The 22,364-nt window shown below is 36.1% G+C and overlaps 1 protein-coding gene across 4 annotated transcripts in view; it reads left to right on the top strand.

The window, feature by feature from the left end:
* CADPS2 (calcium dependent secretion activator 2) overlaps positions 1–22,364 on the top strand; it is a 287,348-nt gene that overhangs the window by 177,292 nt on the left and 87,692 nt on the right. For all 4 annotated transcript variants that reach the window (XM_051795418.1, XM_051795416.1, XM_051795417.1 and 1 more), the window contains exons 10-13: positions 4,195–4,303; positions 5,454–5,654; positions 13,421–13,557; positions 17,182–17,369. In XM_051795418.1, the coding sequence (XP_051651378.1) occupies positions 4,195–4,303; positions 5,454–5,654; positions 13,421–13,557; positions 17,182–17,369 (635 nt within the window). The remainder of the gene's footprint in view (positions 1–4,194; positions 4,304–5,453; positions 5,655–13,420; positions 13,558–17,181; positions 17,370–22,364) is intronic.

Below are 22,364 nucleotides of genomic sequence, written 5' to 3'. Positions count from 1 at the left end.
TGTAGTCCAGCTGTGATACATACACTGACAATAAGCTGAAGTCAATACATGTGAAATAAGCATTCAGTAATGAACTAGTCTGTTGTATTGATATATTATTGACACATTGACAAGTCTTCCTTTATAGATTAACTTTTAGCTTACATAGCAAAATATGAAGGCCATGAAATTCAGTTCTAAAGCAGATGCTATCGATATGATTTACACAGACTTTGCAAATTTAACTCAGTTATGACATTAGAAGAATAATGTTGATTTTTAGGAGTGTGATGTGAGTAATGTGCACCTTCATTATTGCTGCACGTATTAGAAGTTGTTAGTGGTTTCTGAAAGAACAGATCAGTGTTACAGGAAGGTTATAGAATCTGAAAATGTTAGCCTCTTCATTATATTTGTTTTTTATCCTTTGCCATCCAGTTATTTCTCTAAAAGGTTATTCACTTAAAACCAGAAAAAGGCAGGGATATAACATGTTTGGTGAAAAGCCTCAGCTGGACCTGCTGTGTTTTACTTCATTTACTGTCTGATAATATCTTTCTCCAGTAATCAGAATGCAGATTCACTTCTGTCATTTTAATTTCATTTGTTCTAATGTTTGAAAAGTCAGTCATTTGTTTCATGGATAATTTTTTTCTAAACATGCCAACCACGCAGGCTAATTCTTGCTGCTGAACTCCTGGAGTGGGCTGCCCAGAGAAGCCCTGTAGCAGACACCACAGAGTCAGCCTCCAGGTTTGCAGTAACACTTCCTCCCAGCACATTAAACAGGGTCTTTGTGCCCCATGGGGACATCCGCTAGTGACACTGCTCATAAGTCACGTTCACATTTCTGTGCCTGTCTGTCATACATGCACAGGTTGTTACTTTTCCACTTTGTTACAAAATAGGTGGAACAGCTGGTAGTCAGGTGTTTGGACATCTGGAAAATAATGAAATTCAGGTAAATGCAGTTGTAGGAAGAGGATTGCCTTTTCTTTTGTCAAGATTACCATTCAAGAAGATGGCTTAATTCTGTTTTTTTTTTTGAGAATGTGTCGTACATACTTGCAAGTACTTACTTGCGAGTACCAAAAGTACTCTATGAAGTATTTATGCTAATTTGCTAAATTCTAAGGCAAAGCTAATTACAGCTCCATTAACTACTAATAGTACACTTAAACCCAGTCATAGATGTATGTTAAAAAGTGTGTGTCATTTCAGATTGTGCTGGTGATTCTTTTTGTAATAAGTGATAGCAGCCACTGATAACCATAAGGAAAAGGGTTTAAGAGATTGCAAGTGTAAATAAACGAGTCAAGTTCTGTATTTCTTTATTTTGTTGAGACTTTCTTTTCCCCTGGCAAAGTTTTCTGGTGTTTTTGTATCTGTTTCTTTGGTGAAGAGACTTTAAAATTTCTGATTTTCAACAAAAAGATGAAGTCACTGATTGTGACTGATTGTTCTTTTAAAAATAAGAGCATGCACTTGAAATACATTTGAAAAAGTAAAATCAACAGCACTGTAATGTCTGTCTTGTTATAGACGTAAGGTTAAAAAATGAAGATACATAGCCCAGACCTTCCACAAGCTTATCTTCAGAAACATAGAGTAGCTGAAGAAATATGAAAAAAATGTGCATCCTATTTCCACAATTAGTGTCTGCAAGCTTCCCTTTTGATGGCTCACATTGCCTGTACAGTGTGATTATATGGAATTGTTGGCATAAAAATGTGAGACATGGATGTGGGTGCTTGCCAGTTTATTTAATTCAACCAAGTAGAATAATTGAAAATTTTTTTTTACTGCAGTGCCAGGTATCAAAAATTAAAACTGTAGGTTTACAAGAAAAGAGGAGAAACCTCTCATGAAATATGATGCTAATTGCAAAGGATTTAGAGGTGTGTGACATACCAACAGCTCCCTCCATGCTTGTGCATAAGGGGAAATATGGTTCTGGGAATATAAGCAGGGAAATACCAAGCAGTGACCAAGGTGATGTTGATGCCAGGCCTAGAGCGAATGGTGTGGCATAGAGGATGAGTCCTGTGTCAGGGTCCCAAGGGGACCACCAGCCCTGACTGTCCCTGTCCACAATCCAGCACCCCATTCTAGCCTCCCGGGGCCATCATCCCCAGCCCCAGTGATGCCACAGAAGGGCTGGTCTCCAGCTCCCCACATCCAAGGTCCAGCCTTGGCCCATGCCCAGTGCCTGCTGCTGGGTTTGGGGCAGGCTACCCCAGTGCTCCTGGCTGCCCCACTCCTGGCTAGACCCTAGCTTCAAAGCCCTGCCCTGCCAGCCCAGGGATAATTTAAAATCTTTAAACCAAAATATCATGGCTATGCTTCGCGAATGAAGATTTGGGAAGGCTCTATCCACATTTGCTACAGGCACAAACCAAAATATATTTATTTTCTAAAATACATATACTATGAATGAAAGCAAAACTGTGGGCTCAATGCACAAAGAGTGAGGTGAAATTCTGCCGTGCCTGTCATGCTGAAGGATGGGCTGGCTGCTTGTAAGAGACCCTACTAACCTGAAAATCTGATTTTCTGGATGGGCTAGGTTGGTTTTTTTGTGTTTATGTATATTTAGTCTGGTCTTGGTACAACCTCCTTAAGCAAATGTACCAAATCTGATGTGGAAAGCTGGCACTCAGTTTTAGTCGCCTGACAGTGTCTCTCAAATTCTTATCTCCTATACAACTGCAGTTGCTTAACTAATATATTAATTAAACTCGAATACCTACGTTTAATTGCTCCGCCCTGTAGACTTCTACTGTGGTTCTGGAGACATCAGTTTGGCGCTTGAGGCCTGATGGCCATTTTGTGGAGAGAGCTGTTCCTTTTGCTTGTACAGGCTGTGGCAGGGGATATTCAGTCACCATGCACTGCATACACGTAGCACAGCATAGTCCTGTTTCAAAAAAGCCCCAACAATTAAAATAATGAAATATTTTTAGAGCATTATGCATATAATAATCACACATTCCATCCTTATTTTTAAAAAGCAACAATCTTTTACAGAGAATAAAGGTACAGCACCAGCAAATATATGAATGAAGCTGAAAGCAGCTGTCCAAATTTTACTTCAAAAAGGATCATTCCTGAAGTTGTAGACTAAGAAGTAATTCTAGATAACAATTAGCTGAGCAATCAGCAGCCAAAATAAAGATGGTCCATCATCTCTCAGATGAGTCCTTGCCTATCCATAAATTTTACAGACCTAAGAAATAATATTGTAGTTCAAAACAATTCTGTTGGCCAGGTATCCTGCAGTCTTTGGAGATGAGCGTTTCAGAGGTACATATACATTCAGTTTCCCTAAGTTTCAAGTGTTCACAGATTCACACAGTCTTTCTTCTGCTCACCCTCTTATAATCTTCCCAGCTCTTCATTTAAGGCTGGGAACACCTCATTTTGTTTCAGTGATTCAGCTTTTTCCCTCCCAGCTGTTACAGTTCTTTCTTTATCTTTCCAGTCACTTTTTCCTCAGTTCTCCTTATTGTTTTCTATTTTGTCTACAGAGTCTATAACCTCATGGTGATGGATTCTTTTCTTATTGCTTTATTATTTTTTTAATAATTGTACTTGATGAGAAGTAATTAATGTTGTTCATGCCAGCTGCAGGCTACCTGGCCTACACAGTGCTGTATCTAGTGAGCCAAGCAACCCAGAGATGGGTGAGAACACAGGTGCAAAAGATACCAAAATCAAACTGAAGGTTCTGGTGCTTCCATCTTTAACTAGAAATGGCCAGATTATGTGTTCCTTTTTCCAGTTTATTGATAATTGTGGCACTCCTTCTGCAAACAGTACTTTTATACATAAAAGTCGGGGATTTTTTCAGTTTCTTTGAATATATTACTTTTTTTCTTTTACAGTAAACTGAGAAGTTTGATCAGTAACACAATACCAAGTATTTTCCCTATAAGAACCTAAATGGCTCCCCTTCAATTTCTTATAAAGCAACAGCCCAAAATGCATTGTATTTCAGGAAACTGCAGAGAGATGTGTTTATGGCTGTGGTTTGTTTCTTTCCTTCATTTTGGCAGAAAGAGGAAAGAATGCAAAGTTTTACACTGTTAATATTTCTGGAGGAAAAACAAAAGGCTGTTATTTTTTCAGTGCAACTGAACGCTAATTTAAACCATGGTACCTTTGTTATACATTTCTGGAATATAATCATCAACTAAGAAGTACTTTCTTATCCAGGTTAGCCAATACACATTTGCAATGTGCAGTTACAGAGAAAAGAAATCTGAGCCTCAGGAACTGATGCAACTTGAAGGATACACTGTGGATTATACAGCTCCTCACACAGGTACTTTTCATGATTTTGAAGTGTGATACTGAGACACGATATATGTGTGTAAAACAGCTGATTCAATCTGATCGTTTTGATCTAGCACCAAAAAAACCCAAGGTTCTTTGGCAATTATTCCACTAGGACATTCTGATGTGAAAAATCATCCTTTTAGAAGGAAGCTTGTTGTAAGACTAATGAACAATAAACTTTACACTAAAGTTTCCTGAACCATTGAAAGACCACATATAATACGAGGAAAAACTTATGAATTCTAGTCACTATTTCTCTTTTCTGTTTTTGATGGTGGTGACATGCAGCAGTGTACTGTTAAGTGTATTCAAAAATAATGTAGAAAGGAAGGCAAATGATGACAGTGCTTGTGAAAGACAAATTACTCATAGTAATAAAAAATAAATTTGGAGGTATCAGAAAAATCTGCACAAGTTAGTATTAAAATGGTAGAAAAAAGCAAAGTTACGCATGCAGAGAAAAACAGTTCTACCCATACAGTGGAGGGTTATGAAATTAGAAGGCATCTGAAATATTGAAGATTGATCTTTGGAAATGTTGGCTCAATGTTTAGAATAGACGAGAAGGCAAACAGTGCTCAGAATGTGTTTGGAAAAACACATTCAACAATTCAAACAATTCTTTCATAAAGAAATCCCTGGCTCAGCCATATTGACCATTGTGTGCTGTTCTCATTATGTGGTCTCAGAGAAAAATACTGGAGTGAGAAAAACTACTAAGGAAGGAACGGCAGCAGTGATAAGAGGTATGGAGCTGTCTCTGTTCAATAAGAAATAAAGTTGACAGGGTATTCCATCTAGGAAAATACTGCCAGGAAGGAAGATACGTTAGAGAAATGCAAAATAGCATATGACACAGAGAAGATGAATAAGAAATAAACTGAAGCTGAATTGGAAGTGGAGTCATGTAAATATTTTCTCCTGCAACTTACATATTTATTCTACTTATGTGTTACCATTTGATCCTTATAGCTCTAGTTTTTATCATATTTTAAAGTCCTAAATACCTATAAAATGTTTTCACACACTCCTCCGTACATACATATTCAGAGTAAAACCAATAATGTAATAAACATTGACGGTGACTAAGAAGTAACATGCATTTATCAAGATTACCTTCTTATTTACTGCTTCAGGTCTTCAGGGTGGTCGAATGTTTTTCAATGCTGTTAAAGAAGGCGATACTGTGATATTTGCCAGTGATGATGAGCAGGATAGAACACTCTGGGTTCAAGCTATGTACAGAGCCACGGGTCAGTCGTATAAGCCTGTTCCTGCAAGTCAAGCTCAGAAGATGAATCCTAAAGGAGGCAATGTCACAGATATATCCCCACTTTGTAAGTTGTCTTTCATTGCTTTTGGTTTTAGCTGTTAAAATGTGTAGCAGGTCCCTCGGTGAAGTTTAATTAAGCAGAACTTATTCACTAGGCAAATGTGCCTAGCAGTTTGTTGTTAGCCAGAAGCTCTTTAACTCAGATTCTTATTAACAGCAAGGGAAATCCTGACTTGCAGGTCATTATTATAATCCATGAAAATACAGTAATTAGTTTCATGTTCATTACAATTGACCAACATATTACCATGGAGACGGTGTTTGGTTTGCATTATATTTTTCATTAGCCAGCCAGTGTAGCGTTGAATAGAAAAGCATCAATCTATTCTCGGAACTTTTATAGAGTTAGGTCAGCTTTATCATACATTGTATGTATTAGTTATCTAAAAATTGCTGTGCAGACAGTACCTTGTGAGCTGAAAGGCACTAGAGAGGCTGCTGGATTTTTTCAGCACACAGTGTAATATTAAACTATGTATAAAAAACTTTTTAAAATTATTCAAGTTTTCCTCATCTTTTTTTGAGGAAAATATTGTTTCAGAGAAAATTAAGGTAGATAGTATATATTAAATATATCTTTAGATATTCATATAGTCTCTTTCAAAGTATTCTTTCATGTCATGTATCTGCACATAGGAAGCATATATGCATTTTTTTGTTGTTGTTATGGAGGCTGAATGCAATTCAAGGATTTTTGTAGTAGCCATTGGATTTTTGCAATGTCATATGACTGTATACAATAATCCTTCTTCATTATCATATACCTGTACATGTAGAGTGACAGAAGGGAGATATATGTTTTAGACTAAACTTGGTTTAATGTCTGAAGTCTGCAGCAGGTTAACCCAAACCCAGTCTCCTCCCTCAGTCCTGCTGTCACTCAGTCTCACAGCCTTCCATTCATCCTATAATCTTATATCATTTTGCTGTTAGAAGAAATGTAAAATGTGCTTATTAAACTCAGTAATATTTATCTAAAATCCTGACTAGGTTGTCAAGATTATTGAAAAAAAATTTACTCTCACAAAAGCACTGATATCTGTTTTTAATCTGAAACAATGTGAAAGGGAATCTGAAGCAATTTGTGAAGTAACCGTTCCTGACAGAGGCATTAAAGTGAAGTATTTTGTGGGATGGAAGTAATGTTGCAAAAGCAAAGGTGGAGCAACAGCCAAGGAGTGCTTCTGCTCACCTCCTTCCAGTTATCTGGATCTGGACTGGGTAGTGGGAGTTCACTGTGTGAAGAAAATTTAAATATCTTTAAAACTACAGAATGTAGAAAAAAGTCAGCTTAAGGAGACAGGTTTCAATGTTTTTCTGTATTGTGTATATAAAATATCTTCTATCATCCTGAAATTTTCTTGATAGATACGAAAAGCAATTGAAAGTGGTCATTTAAGAAATTAAAACATCAGATGATGATTAATATGCCACATACCTAGCAGTATTGAGGTTAGTTCTTTGCTAGTAATACATACTAACATTTCCATTGTCCATTGCCTTGTAGACAAAATTGCATCTTCCAAAGTTAAGCTTACATTGTTAGCTGGAAGTGACATTTGTTAAATGCAAGCTTTTCCTTAAACATTTAATGTTTTTAATCAAGTGATTTGTGTAAATAATAATAAACAATACTTTGTTTTCACAGCCCTTGCTGTTTTCTATATTCTCAAGTTCAAAACTTTTAAGGGTTATTTAAGATGGGGTAGAGTTATTCCTGTGATCTATACCAGGAACTCCTTTTGTATAAAAGAAAGTAGTAGAAAGGAAAGAGACTCCTTTTGTATACCATGGGCTGTATTTTTTTGCGGTTACTGGTGCTTGGTTCCACATAAGATAATTCCTTATGCAAAAGAGTGCTTAAAATGACATGAATAAAATCCAGCCACCTCAAATCTAGATCAAAGCAAACACATCAGGAACTTGTGAAAAGAAACTAGATGTGATTATAATAGGACAGCCAGGGTCTGCCTGATCTTTACAGCTGTTATCACAAATGGAGAAAATAGAAATGTTACTTTTGCATGTGCACAGCAGCAGCACTCCAGAAGGCCAGCCTAAAGATCTCTAACTGAATGTAGAGACTCTTCCTGTTGATGCTGTTTAGCAGTTTAGTATCATTCATGTAGGTAATTTAGAAGAAACTTGATGTTCTATACAACCAATGAGACAAACAAACATTTTGGTGTGGCACTGGAATCAAACTACTATTGCATCTGTCAAACTTTTAAAATGCATACTAGCCCACTTCTTCATTTCTAAGTAAAGTAACTTGGTATTGCAGATTTGTAGTAGACAGGCTAATGTCAGCACTGATCAAGAAAAAGAGACTGGTCTCCAGTTCCGCTCTGCAAAAGCATGTTGAATACAAAGAGTATCTAAGTATGGATGTTTATAGAAAAGGCAGAAGTTTCTCAAGGTCATTAATGTTTCAGCGAAAGCACCAATGAAAAATAGATTCAGCTGAGTCACATAAAGGTGTGGGAAGTGATCCCTTTCTTAATGAGCAGCATATTAAGAGAGGTATTCATATAGTTGAAAAGGCTCCTGAAGTGCTGAACACTGATAATAACTTGGTCATAACACAGGAGTTAACAGCAGCACATCAGGGGATTGTCATGTCTTAATCAACAAATATAAAGTCAAACATCATTCTGATCCTACACACTTGAGTTCGGAAATGGTCTCTTTGTGAAAATATTTGCAGAGAAGGAGAGAATCAGATACTGGAAAACCAAGTTAGGTGAGAAATCATTTGATCTGAGATGTATAGCTTTCTTCATCTCTTTTTTGGAATCATGTCACATCAAAACAGCTCACAAAAATAATTTGACAATTTGCAGATACCATTATAACTGTTGTCATAAAAATACTGTTTAGAGCCCATGTACAGAACATCAGATCTTATTTCTTGAGTAGCAAAGGGTAGCAAAGGAAGTCAAATACATAGGCCATACATTGGTGTTACAAAACAGTAATCCAGTGACAGCAAAGTTGAAGACATTTGCAAATGAAACGTCCATCTGACCAAGAGACTGCCACGGAGGAAACTTGTGTGAACATTTAAATCATGCAAGCGGAGCCATCAGTGTTGTGTAACCAAGCAGAAAATGCAGGCAATTTGCCAAATGAATTAATGCTTTGGAGTTAGTAATGAAAATATAATATTAACATTTTCAATGTATTTGCATATACCAATGATAAGTGCTTTAAAATTTCTCTCATAGTTTAATAATGTGGGAATAAATTATGAACTTCATGGGGGTTTTAAATGTTACTTGTATCACTCTCAGTCTTTGAACTGGCTACATTAGAAACTCTATGCAAAAACCAGAATATGATTAATATTAATACTAGTGTCATAAGACATACACACAAGAAATACCACTGCTTAAACTTATGGTGGCGTTGCTCAGTTTTGGAATAATTTGGAATATTCTTGTAATGCAGTTCTTTTAAAATAGTTCTCTGATGTTTGCATCTGTATGTTCAATTAATTAAAATTTTTAGAAACAAACGAATATATTTTTTCATTTGATGTAGTTTTCTCAGCAGGTGTGGCAGCTTTATTTCCATCTTACCCTTTACCACCTGGAAGAGTAGAGTAACTCCAATCTCCCTGCATGTTCCCCCATTCCCTTTTATGTCTGTTTCCTGTTTGCCTCCAACTACCCCCATCTCCCTTTTAGAAAGAAAATGTTAACACTGGCCTCTACCACCTCAGGCATTCAGTAAGTCCCCTTTATACTCTTCTCCTGTACTACTCAGAAACATATAAAAATTATCTACTATCCTCTTCAAATCTGTCCTTCAGCAAAATACTGGCAATCCAGTGGTGGTCAGTGTGATATCCCCAGCCTGACAGCCTGTATGGGCCAGCTGCTTTCTCATTCTCTGCCACTTTCTCTGCAGCAGTGATTTCATGGCCTGATACCTAAATTATAATGTTCTGGGGTCATAGATTGTCTCTTTGGCCTATGTTTCTAAGCATGTAGCACTTTGGAGTCCTGGTCAATGATCAGGAGTCAAAATGTTTCCAATGTAAGCTGTCACTATCTGTCTGGAGTGGCACTTGAAGGAATGTAATGCATGTCTTGCCACTGTCTTTACCAACCCGTTCCAGCCCCTTCTGTATCAGTCATAGTTCTTACCCTGCTACTCCTAGTCTTTAAATCTTTTTAATCCCTACAATACTAAGTTTCTTACCTCTACCTGCTCTTCTTTCCTGCCTGCCTGAGCTAGTTCAGATTGCTTCCACAATGCTTAAACTCAAGCAGGGATGTCACTGAGAACCACAAAAGGGAGGAGGTCACCACTTTGCAATGCCAGTTCTTGTAGTTCACCCGAGCACAGAGTAAATGCTGCAGAAAATGTGTGTTTGCTTCTGGGCTGGAATGGGGCAGAGGTGATGTCTAGAGATACTATGAACCACTTGAGAATGTGCTATAAACATGAAATTCTTGGTAGTCTTAATTCATTCAACTCTGCTGAGTCACTGGGAATGAGATGATTTTCATAGCCTTTGCAGATGGACTAAAATTGGAAGTTTCTTGCAAAGACAGCAACAGGCATATTTAGGATTATATTCTGCCAAAGTTATTATTCTTGTCTGAAAGAAGAATTTGCTAGAACTCCTGCAATAGGTTTTGTGTTTTTACCATCATTTGAAAATGTATTTATTTTTCCTATCTTGATCCAGAAAAAGCATAGTTTTTTCATTAGCAGTTTCCAAAAGATTAAATAAATACACAACTTGAAACAGGCAGTGAAACATGTAAGTAGAAGCCAAAACAATGATTTTGAGATAAAGGCAAATTGAAAAGCAGGACAACAAATTCCATCAAAAAGGGAAGAAAAAACTAATTGTGAAAATGCAGAAGAAATATTACTGCTTCAAAACTCTCCCCAAATGTCTTCTCAATATTTTCCAAGATTGAGAAAGCATAGAGATAATAATGGATTTGTATTTTTTTATTAACTATATATCATAATATGGGACTCTTTATGTCTTCTTCATTTGCATGTTGCTTGAACAGGACAGATAAAGCTCATTTATGCAGGAATTTGAAAAATACAATCACTCTAACAATTTTTAAAAGTAGAGTGGTAATATTTTTCATCATGGTCATATAATATTAATAAATTCCTCATAAACTTTGTTCAAGTTCTTACTTTTGTTTAAAAATCCATTTTGTTTCAAAATATTTACCAGTTACCTCGGATGTAATAACAATAAACAAAAATGTAATGTATTACACTAGACCTTTTTTCTGTTATTTCCTGCTTGCCTACAGCTGGCAAAGGTAACTTTTTAGTTGTTTTTCTGTTGCCAAAATATATTTGGTAGCAGATCTTCTGTTACTATTTGACAATGTTTTTTGTACTGCTTGATTCACTTAGAAAGATGGGAAAGTCATGGATCTTTACGTAGAATTAACTCTAGCAAATATTTATATTTTTAAATAAGTACTTTTGCTTATTTTGTCCAAATTATGTAATATCAGATTCTGCTTTCACAAGCTGTATTGTTTTCAATAGGTCACCTTACACATTCTGATCATATGGATACTGTATCAGTATGCTGAATCTGTTTCTTTTGCAATATCCAGCCTCCTGGATTTCAGAATACTTAATTGCTTGTCAGTACTTACAGCTTCTCTTTTTAAAAAGGGGCATCTTTTATATTTGTGTGATTAACCAGAGAAAAAATCCAGGCAGTTAGTTTAAGAAATATTCAGCTCTATATAATTTGTAGATGATACCGATGGCAGAAAGAAATAATAGTTTTTCCTTTTTGTCATCTCTCTTACTGTAAATAATGTCGTGATAAACCAGATATTCTTATAAGAAGGAAAACTTATAAGAAATGTAGAAATCATCACGCATTAAACATAATGGGTTTGAGTTTTGTCTGTTTGTGGTCATTTTGGAAGCTGTAGATAACTTCACATATTGTTCAGTACTTTCAGAAATGTATTGATATCAGTTGTTTATCTTTGAATTAATCTGTTTAAATACAGTTTAATTGCACTAATTAAGAGAGACCATTTCCTTTACCTTTTTCAAAAATATAAGCTAGGTTTGTCAATAATGATAGGCTAGTCTAATGCTCATGGAAATAATGCTAATCTATGTAATCACATATGCTACAGATCTTTCAACCATTAAAAATACTTGCTGCTGTTCTCTGGGATGATGGTCTTGTACCTTACACCATCGACATATTGTCATACTGTTTATTTGCTGCATCCACCTTGGTGAAATCTGTCACATGGATGTGACTCTTGCTTTGACAATGCAAAGCCAAGTGATATGAATTAGTTTCTGCATCTTTCCAGGATGTGATGTTGCAGATCCTTCAGCTTGAATTAAATAATTCTCCCATCCACAAATACAGCTGAAAGTTGGACTTGACATGGATCAATATGATCTGGGGCTAAATTTCTAAATGTGACTGATTATGTTAGCATCATGCCCACAGATCAATATTGAGTTTTATTATGAACCTGACTCTATAATTGGGTTTAATCAATAAACTTTTGTCTCCTTTCTTTAGAAATTTTAGATTTCTACTATGCAGGTTTTCAAAATCGCATTTAGGATACACTTAGATCTATACTTTTCTGGTAACGAATATAAAAAGACCTAGGTTTGAATTTAAAGGAACAAAGAGCTAAGACCCTATTGAAAGGGGAAGTCAATTTTTAAGTTGATAGGACTGTTCACCCCAGTACAGTCTATAGAATCCAAGACAGCTAATGTGCTAATACATAACTAGTCCTTTTGGGCACTGTAAGGCTTTTTCTGTCCATACTAGATAGATAATTCACATTGAATACTTTGACAAAACATAGCATTAATGAAAGCAATCACTAGAGCTTCTCTTTTGATAAACCCGCGGGGTTTAAAGGCGTTGAAAGATGCAATCTGTGAAGAAGAATAAATTTGGGCCTTTGATTGAAGTGCCATTTGGGATGGTATGTTTTCTCAATGTATTTACACAAAAATGCTGCTCCCTTTTTCAGTACTCTTTGCTGGAAGGTTGAAGGAGCTCTTTGCCATTACTACATTAAGGTTTGTCTCATTAAAAGCCGAGTACAAAAAGAAGGCTGGAAATGACCTAGCTCAAGCCAGTGTGTTCATTTCTGCTCCAGTTTGCCATTTGAGAAGTAGGCTTCAAGCCATGATGAATATTTCTATGAGTGGTACTTTGATCTGTAGTAAAGATGCTCTTTCTTTTCCAAAGAAATAAATGCGTAAACCTATTTTTTCTTTTTTTTTTTTCTTTCTTTTCTTTTTTTCTTTTTTTTTAAAAAATATTTTCTATTTATTTTGCTAAAATTAGAGAGCCACACAAAACCAGGAAATAACAGAATATTTTTCTTTTCTACTCATAACATTGTTTTTAAATCATAACATTCGAAGAGCCCACTAGAAAACAATGCTTTAAGAATTATTTTAATGTACTGAGTTGTGTTTTCTGGCAGCCTTTCTAAATTTTGTTTAACGTCTGTGTTAGCAATTTTTTTTTCACTGTAACACTCTACAGATTGGTATGGTGGAGAATAATTCAGTAATAATATTTTCAGATTAAAAAAGCAAAATTCTGTAAGTCACCTGCAGGCATCTACTTATGTGAGTTATTTCTTGGAGATATTTTCAAGAAAGCTTACATATTGAGACTTATATACCATGCTTACACTTGTGTTTGTAAGTCTGAACACACACACTCACATGTATTATTCTGCACATTTTTCCCTTGTATAACAGATACAGACCATGGTCAGAAACATGGCATGGATGAGTTTATTTCTGCTAATCCCTGCAAATTTGACCATGCTTCCCTCTTTAGACTGCTTCAGAGGCAGACCTTGGATCACAGATTGAATGACTCCTATTCTTGTTTGGTGAGTACTGACTGAAAGATAGATATAAAGAAGTGAGAAATAGTTGTTACAAAGTAGTTCTTTCTTCCTAGTTCATTCAACAGCTGCAGTTATAGTTGGAATAAGGGGTCCAATTGATTGGTTTCAAATTTGAAAATTATATACTTGCAAGCCACTGCTGTGCCACTCAATAGAAAGCAAAGAGATACAAACTGTCTCCGATTTTATCAGCTGAAATTTATCATGCTGTCTGTGGAGGTTTGAATAAAAACATAAGGTTTTGATAATAGTAAGTACTCCTGTGGTACGATTTACTGACACCTGTACAGGCATTTTATGGTCCAAATGTAGTTGCCACGTCAGACATTTTCACCTGTCTTGTAGTTCTTCATTCCACTCTGGTGTGAAGAAGGAAAAACACCCAAGAAGGGAAGCAGACCCACAGGCATTATAGTTATGTGGGCATATATGTGTTACCTGAATTGCAAGTAACAAATGGGAGGATAATTATTAAATGAAACCAAATAGATTGTGACCTCTGTGTCAAAATGAATGTTTTTCACGTTCAAAGACAGCTATAAAAGATAAGATATTGGCTGCAGTTTCTCTTTCCTACAATCATTTTCTATTCTATGCTTTGTGGACTAGTTGAGGGTGGGGCTGCTTCAGGTTTTGTTTTTATTAGGGAAAACCAGCAACAGTCTTGTGGAAGTCTGTTAGATTATACACACTTGTTAAACAGGCTTGTATGGATCAGACTTCCTGAGGCTTTATTTTTCACCTGATATCATGTCTGAAATAGTGATCCCTCACTAAGGACCTAAAATGCCTCACAGCACATAATTTTTTTAACTTTACTGTCCCAACAGCAACAAAAAAGGATAACTTTTTTTACTTCTTTTTTCCAACTTTTTAAAATTCTTTTTTCTGTTGATCTGACTGCTCGTATAATACAAAGATAATAACAGGAATTCTTAGGCTTGTTTGCAAGTGTTAAAAAGGGGAAAAATGATTTTTTGATGACAGTTGCTTCCTTTTTAAAATACTACCAGATAAGTATGTATAGAAAAGTTAAAGGACTCATTTTCTGTTTGTGGGTTGCACATTGAATCAAAGAAGAGGCCCGAAGGTACATCTGTACAAAGTAATTGGCACTCAAAGAGAAAATGGTTAGCTTTCTAACAGTGCATTGAGGTCAAAATCTTTTTTTATAATAATAATATAGTAAGACACTTAATATAACCTTGAAATCAGGAACTTTTAGAAGAGGTTAGGTGAAATGCACAGTGCTATAGCAACCATAAAGCAGATGTATTTCTTATAGTTCTTTTTTAAATTCAGCATTTAATAAGTAGAATGGGTGATAATTTTTTTTGTTGAACTGCATATTTAACTGTATTTTTTTATGTAAAAAAATTGGGAGTGTCAAGTTAACAATAGAATACATGGACATATAATGTGATTTTTTTTTCCCTAATAGCTCATTTCCTATATTTTTTTAAAAACAATTCATCCTTTTATTTCAACAAATACAGAATAACTACACATACAAAAAATAAGTATAGTAATTAATATTATGCACAGTTCTGTATTAAGTTACTATATGACCTAAACTTCTTCAATTCTATATTCTTCTCATCATTGAGAGGGTATTGCAGAGGTTGCGGGGTTTTTGTGTTTTGTTTTTGGTTTTGGTTTTTTTCAAATACAAAATAAAAAATATGCTGTTATCTAATACTCTGTAGGATATAGTTGTTATGTGTTTGTGAGACTTATACATGATATGGGATTGAACAAGAGCAAGGAAGAAACACATTTATGTGAAAATGACCACACAAACAGATCTCTTAGAGAGACTGAAGTTAAAATAATGAGTTCTTCAAAATTTTGTGTTCTTGTCAGAATTTTCCCCTATGAGAATGAGCTGGAATTTTAATAATAGTTTGCTTTTGTTCTGCTAGGCAATGATATGCAACATTTTGTTATGTTTTCCATAAAAATGTAGCGAGAGATCAGTGACAATGATGATGTATTGGTAGAATACCAATCACAATAACCACTGTTGATTATATCTAGGGCTATGATACATATTATTGCAGATATTCAGTAAAAATCCATTTCTTTCTTCTTTCAATAGAATACCGTATTTTCTTTCAAACACATTGTAAGCTACTCAAGGCATTACAACATGACAAGGTATTAGATTAAAATGCAGAGTACTATTATGGGTTCTGTAATAAAGTTAAGTGTTCTCTAGAAACAACTGAAACCCCTTAGAGGCAGTAGAAACACTGGTTTCAAAGAAATTAATCAGGAGCAAACAAATTTGTTAAATATGAAATAACTTTGAGGTGTCCCTATTTGCAGATAATATGTTAAATTGAAGAGCTGGGGGAGAATATAAAATTTAAATTTCTGTCCCATGCAAGTTTTTAGTGAAGTTAAAACACACTAAAACTGTGTGTGATTTAAAACTGACGTGAATATATTTTTAAGTGTTGTTCAATAGTATTTTTGCTAATATTTTGTATAAATATTAAACATCTGACCCTGCAGAAGTATTCACAAGCAATAGACAAATATTGGTCTTCAGCTGCTATACTGATGTTATAAATTAATGACTTACAAAATCATTTTGCTTATTCAAGTTATTTGTATATTTGAGTTCAGGTATTCCTCAATCTCCCTTAACCATTTGGCAGAGATGATGAGAGGGAAATATCACCACAATTAAGAAAAGAACAAAGATGAATGCTTATTTAGAACAGCTGTGCAATAGTTGTAGTTTCCCAGGGTTTATGTTTTTCTCCGTGCTGCTTTTTAGAAGATCACTGTGCTGTTTTTATCATATTTATGCATCAAGAAAAATTATATTTTTTACACTCTGGATTCACTCAAGAACTGTTTTTGTGTGTTAAGGAGTCTGTACTTTGTTCATGTCTGTCTGAGTTATGCCATTCTGGCCTCATCAAAACTCTGCCTAAGAAAGCCCTCAGTATACCTGAGAATATCTAATTATTTAAGGTCAAATCCTACTCATTTTACTCAGGTGTCTTTCAAAAAACTACCTAGCTTTGTATCTCTTTACTAGTAGAAGTCATTAAAAAGCTGTTAAAAGTGCATGCATATTACATAAGAAACAGAGTAAATGGTCAGACTGTGGTCAAAACCTTAAAGTTGCAGCCACAGAGAACTGACCATCCAGAAACTGTCTTTTAATGTCCACGTAAGGGACATGTAATGTCCCTCAGCATTACCCAAATATTCACTTGCAGCTTAAAAGTGATTACTTTAACAAAATTAATTATTTTAAAGTCTTAATTTATTTTATATTATGTTTTTATATAATTTAATCCATATCAGACTTTGAATGTATTAGTGTGGTTTTTGTAAGCTATATATTTCATAACAGTGGTTACTCAGAACTGCAAATAGTTTCCAGACAATTAATGCTTTCAGTAGGAGGGCTATTGTTGGATCTAGGTTCTTCCAGTGCCATCAGCATTAGTCAGATATAAGTCATTTTAGTAGAAAAAGTTTATGTAATGGACATAAAAATATATACTTCCATTATTTAGTATAAAAACTGAGAGTGGGAACAGAAATCTCAAAATGTTGTGGGGTTTTTTTGCCTTTCTCTTTCAGGGCTGGTTTAGCCCAGGTCAAGTCTTCGTATTAGATGAATACTGTGCTCGCTACGGAGTGAGAGGCTGCCACCGACATCTTTGCTACCTTGATGAATTGATTGAATATTCGGAAAATGGTTCTGTCATTGATCCAACCTTGCTCCACTACAGTTTTGCATTTTGTGCTTCTCATGTTCATGGTAACAGGTAATTTAATGATATACTTTTAAATTCAGTCTTTAAATGCATAGTCTGAGTAAAAGTATGTATAGGCTCCTATACTCACCAGGTAGGGAGGTAGCACACTTCAGAAATCAGTCATGAAAGTTTCTTCAGGGGTATTGGAGGGTCTGTACAGATTACTGTTCAGTGTGTACTGTCTTAATGCAGTTTGTTTTCTTGGGCATTGTATAGGTACAGGCTGATTCAAGGCCAAAGGATATCATCCTGTTATAAGGGTGGTCTTTTTTATTCTACATTTATGTTGTGTTACTAAATGGTATTTTCAGTGAACATTTTGAACAATTTTGCAGTTTAAGGGAAATTTTGACTCTTTTTCTGTAGTCTGTAGCTTGGCACCTAATCACACTATACTGAGTTCTTCTGGCTGTGCTAACATATATTATGTGAAGTAACATATATTGGGAATTTGGTGTGACCCCAGACAGGAAGAGATATGACACTTCTGGAATCCTTTCCACTAGACAGGTAGACTGCTTCAGCAGCTTGTGATCGCAGTGATTCTCTTGGGATGACGTCTTCATCCCACTTGCAAGTGAAAGACTCAGAAGAAATTAAGTTGTTGCTTTGCTATGCTAAGCACATTCTTTAAAAGAAGCTTTGCTTCATCTGTATCTTGTTGCAAACTGTGAGAGAACTATCTCTGCTGTTGAACAATGGATACTGTAGATGGGATCATTGGATAGCCATAGGACCACAGGAGGTGTCTAAGCAAACCATCTGCTTGAAGCAGGATCAGTTGCAAGGTCAGACCGGGTTGCTCAGGGCTTTACCCAGTCAGGTCTTCACCCAATTTGAACCTGTCGAATTTCAGTGTAATTATATCAATTGTCTCTTGTCTACCTCCCAGTACACCTGGGGGGCTGTCATTTAGTCCCCCTAGACACCTCCTATTCTCCAGGCTGAACAATCCCAGCTCCCTCAACCTCCCCTCAAAGCAAGTGCTCTTGTCTCTGGCCATCATGGTGGACATTCTCTGAACTTCCTCCAGTTTATCCACGTCTTTCTTGTATTTGAGTGGGGAGTGAGGCGGGCAATCCATCAAATTATAGGAGAACATGCATTTATACCCCATTCCTTGCACTATATTTATAGACTGCTGTACCAGATATGTTTAAAAAGTTCAAAAATATCAAGGGGAAACCCAGTAGACCCTCCCAACTGGTCCAATCCTGCCACTAGAGATAAACCTCACAGTCCCAAAAAGCAATTACTGTAATGCTGTCAGTAAATCCCCAAAACTGAATCTTGATAGGAATTGGAAAAGAGAAGTATTTTCTTCTCAAGGTGTATGCTTATGTTGCTTTTCAACCAGTCAGCCACAGAGGCCGTTTTACTTGTATGGAAGCCAGAGAAGAAGGGGCAATCCTTAGGGAGGATATTGTTCTCTTCATTGGCTCAGAGAACGCCTCATCTGGAGCTGGGCGTTTGTGACCTGAGTGATTTCGTAGTGGTAAATTGAAAATATGTAATCCTTGATAATAATATCCAAAATTGAAATGTTTTTGAATGTGCTTGAAATACTGTCAAGGATCTTAACATTCATACCGGTAAGTTAGGAAATTTCTGGCTTTTACTTGGTAACTATTCTCTGTAAAAGCATGCTTCTTTGTCAGTTCCTGAAGAACCTGACGCATTCGTATTTTCTATTGAGTCTAAGTCTTTGTTGTTTCTCGCCTTTTTATTACTGGTTTCAACCTAAGAAGACAAATATACAGTGATAATTGCTCAAACTTATTTCAAGAATTCAAAAGAAAGGTAGATACATTTCTTTTTATTTCATAATTTGAGTGAAGGACAACAGTGCGCGCAGTGCATGAAAATATCTCAGGGAGCACATCATTTACAGTGCTAAGGACTCTGTATTCTGTCTATTCCTACTGTACAGATATTCTTTGAATAGCATTATGAGTGTTTTAGGAATAAAAGAAGTGCTGAACAGAGAGGGTCTGACTAGAACTGAGATATTGTAAAAAGGAAATAAAAAGAAACATGAAGAAAGAAGAAAAGTAAGTCAAGGACAGAAGCAGACATGCTCACTGAGAATGACAGACACACATATACAGGCACATAATATATCCACTCATTCATCTACCACAGCACTAAGAAATAGTAAAAGGGAGAAAAGGATTTCACAAACAATGCATGACAGGCCAAAGTTCTAGGCTGGTCCCTGGCGTTATACATCTTAGTTTTATAACTCAGACTGGGAATTAGAAAGACCACAGAACAAAGAGCTTTATACTCTGGGCACGATATATTTAATTTGTATGTCATCTTTGCTTCACAGAGGGATCTTAGACCCTCCACTAGCCTGAGAAAGATCATCAAAATTGATCTTGAAGTCAGGTGATGGAGGAGAATGTAGCAATGCAGCCGTATCTGTAGTTTATATTGTCCATTTCTTTTAGGTATGAATTTTAAAATAGTAGGCAATCTAGTGACATCAGTCAAATGATCAGATACAGGTGTCACTCACCTTCATTTCTGGTAGTCTGGTGAGGAGGAACTCAAGCACAAATCAGAACAAATCCACAAAATATGCCAGAGCCATGCCAGGACATATGATGAGCACATCTGATTTCTTAAATAAAACTGATGAGGAAGCATTTTCATACAATGGATCCTAACTGGCTATTAGTCATAGACACTGAGATCTCTGTCTCAGTTGTGGGATTGCATGTACAGAGTACTGCTCTCGGTAAACATTGTGAACAAGACCGAATCAGCTTTGGCTCTTTCCACCCTTCATATGTTTCCAAAACTCTTCTGACATGTTTTTGATCCTTCAGGTGTCCCCTATGCTCTTTTGCTGCACCCTAGGACTTGAAACATAAACTCTGTTTTCATGCTGCAGGCTGTACTGCTCTTGCAGACTGGAACATAATAACCATGGGTTTATTTCAAAACACCTGGAATAAACATGTAAAAGTAAATTGTTGTCCTGGAGCTTCGAGGACATTGTGGAGCACAGAGGAGACCTGAACTGAGCTCTGGTGTAGGCTGTATGCAGCAGACATTGTTCCTGATCCCAAGGCCAGAGAAAACAGTCCCTAACAACTTCCCGAGTTGAAGATATAGGTAACAACTTCTGGTAGATTTATCAAGCATACGGGTAATTGGTGTGTCTTTTGCCAGTGTTGTTGTTTTGGAACAGAAACATTTAATCAGGGTTGAAGACAATGTGCTGAGTCCTACAGTGAGAAATTCAGGCCTTATTTGTGCCTCTCCTTTCCTGCTGAAAGAGTTAGCCCATTACAACTGGGCTAACAAGCTGCTTATGTAGAAAAGGCATTTCTGCTTTTTTGGATAATATTATTAAGACATTCTATTCCTAAATTACCAAAAAGGAAAATATTTTATTAAAAGAATAACCTTGATGTGTTTAAACAAAAATACATCCTTGTTTCTGAATCAACTGTTTTCATTTCCTCCAGCAAATAAAATCATCTTTCTTTGGCTGTACTTCTGATTCTATGTAGCTTTACACAGAAGCATCTCCTTTGGCTTCTCATCACAATGTTTTTCTTTTGAAATGTTCCACTATATGGTCTCCATCAAAGTTGTTAGTTCACAAGTATACTTTTTGCACTGTAGTTATGCATACAATTGTGTATTGCTGGTGAAAGTTAAATGGGCAGAACAAGGAACTATAGGATATTCCTGAATGCTAACATTTCAGTCTAAACAGTCCAGGTAGGAGCTATTGTTTTCTTCCCCATCATGTTCACTCTTGTCTACTTTTCATGCTGTGACTTCTATTCAGTCCCTCTTGTCTGAAATGAATGCTGGTGGGTATCACATGAAGTGCAAAGTGACTTCTTTCCACCTGCTGAGTTACAGACTGAATTGAAAAATTCAAAATTCAAGCAATATTCCCTGCTTATACCTTTTTCTATTCAGAAAGATATCTGATTTACTGGAAGTTCAAATATGAGAAGTGAATGTGAAAGTAATACTACAAAAATCAGTATATAACTGATATAACCAAAGAGAATTAGTTTCTCTCTCCACTGTAAAACCTTCAGCACATGTATGTTTCTATAGAAGAACAGTCTTATTGAATCAGGGTTCTTCTAAGCCAGTCAGTCATCTTTCTCATCTCATTGTCCTGCTTGGAGTAAAAGAAGGGTAAGCATATGCAATATTTCCAGTTTCAGACTCCTAACTCTTTGCAGCTCAGAATATGCCTGTTTGATAACCTGGAGTGAGCCTTTGTTTCAGGTACTTGTCCATTGCACCCCTGAACCTCAGTAAACCCTTTTCACCCTCAACACCTTTGGCAGCAAATTCTACAACTTGGCCTCCTCTTGCTTGAAGACCTCTTGCTTTGAACTTGACTCGTACACATTTCATTTCATGCTCTGTTGCTGTTGGAGACATAAAGGAGAGAAAAGAAAAATCCTGTTCTGTCTTCTCTTTGCAATTTAAGATTTAACAAATATGAGCGAACAGTGCAACGATTACACTGGATGGATGTTTTCTGCTAGTTCCTTATCCTTTTCTGGTGATTCCCAAAGATGCTGATTGGCTTCTTTGACTGCTGCTGAACAGGACAGTTTTGTGGAATAATCCATCATAACACCAAGATCTCTATTCCAAATAACAACTGATTTTTCCTTACATTTATCTATGTTGATTATTGATTGCTGTTTTATTGCTGCCTGATTTCATGAGGTCTTTCTGGAATTCCACACTATGCCATATAACTATCATTACAATTACATTTGCTATCACCTCAGTTCTTAGCTGTTAGGCACGTCATTTATGAATAATCTGAAATAGCACAGGTCTCGGTACAGATCTCTGCGAGATCTGTATAGATCAGTACAGATCTCTGCTGGTAACATACCTTCACAGCGTGGACTCACCACTCCAGTTTTAAATATAAATGTAAGGACTTTTACTCTGTGGCTGCTTAATTGCCTTTAAAAGCTTTTGATTAGGAACTCTGACAAAAGA

This window comes from Manacus candei, unplaced genomic scaffold (genome assembly GCF_025592945.1).
Source record: "Manacus candei isolate 608988 ecotype Guabito, Panama unplaced genomic scaffold, ASM2559294v1 h1tg000043l, whole genome shotgun sequence".
NCBI classification, from domain to species: Eukaryota; Metazoa; Chordata; class Aves; order Passeriformes; family Pipridae; genus Manacus; species Manacus candei.
This window is presented reverse-complemented; position numbering and strand designations above follow the sequence as displayed.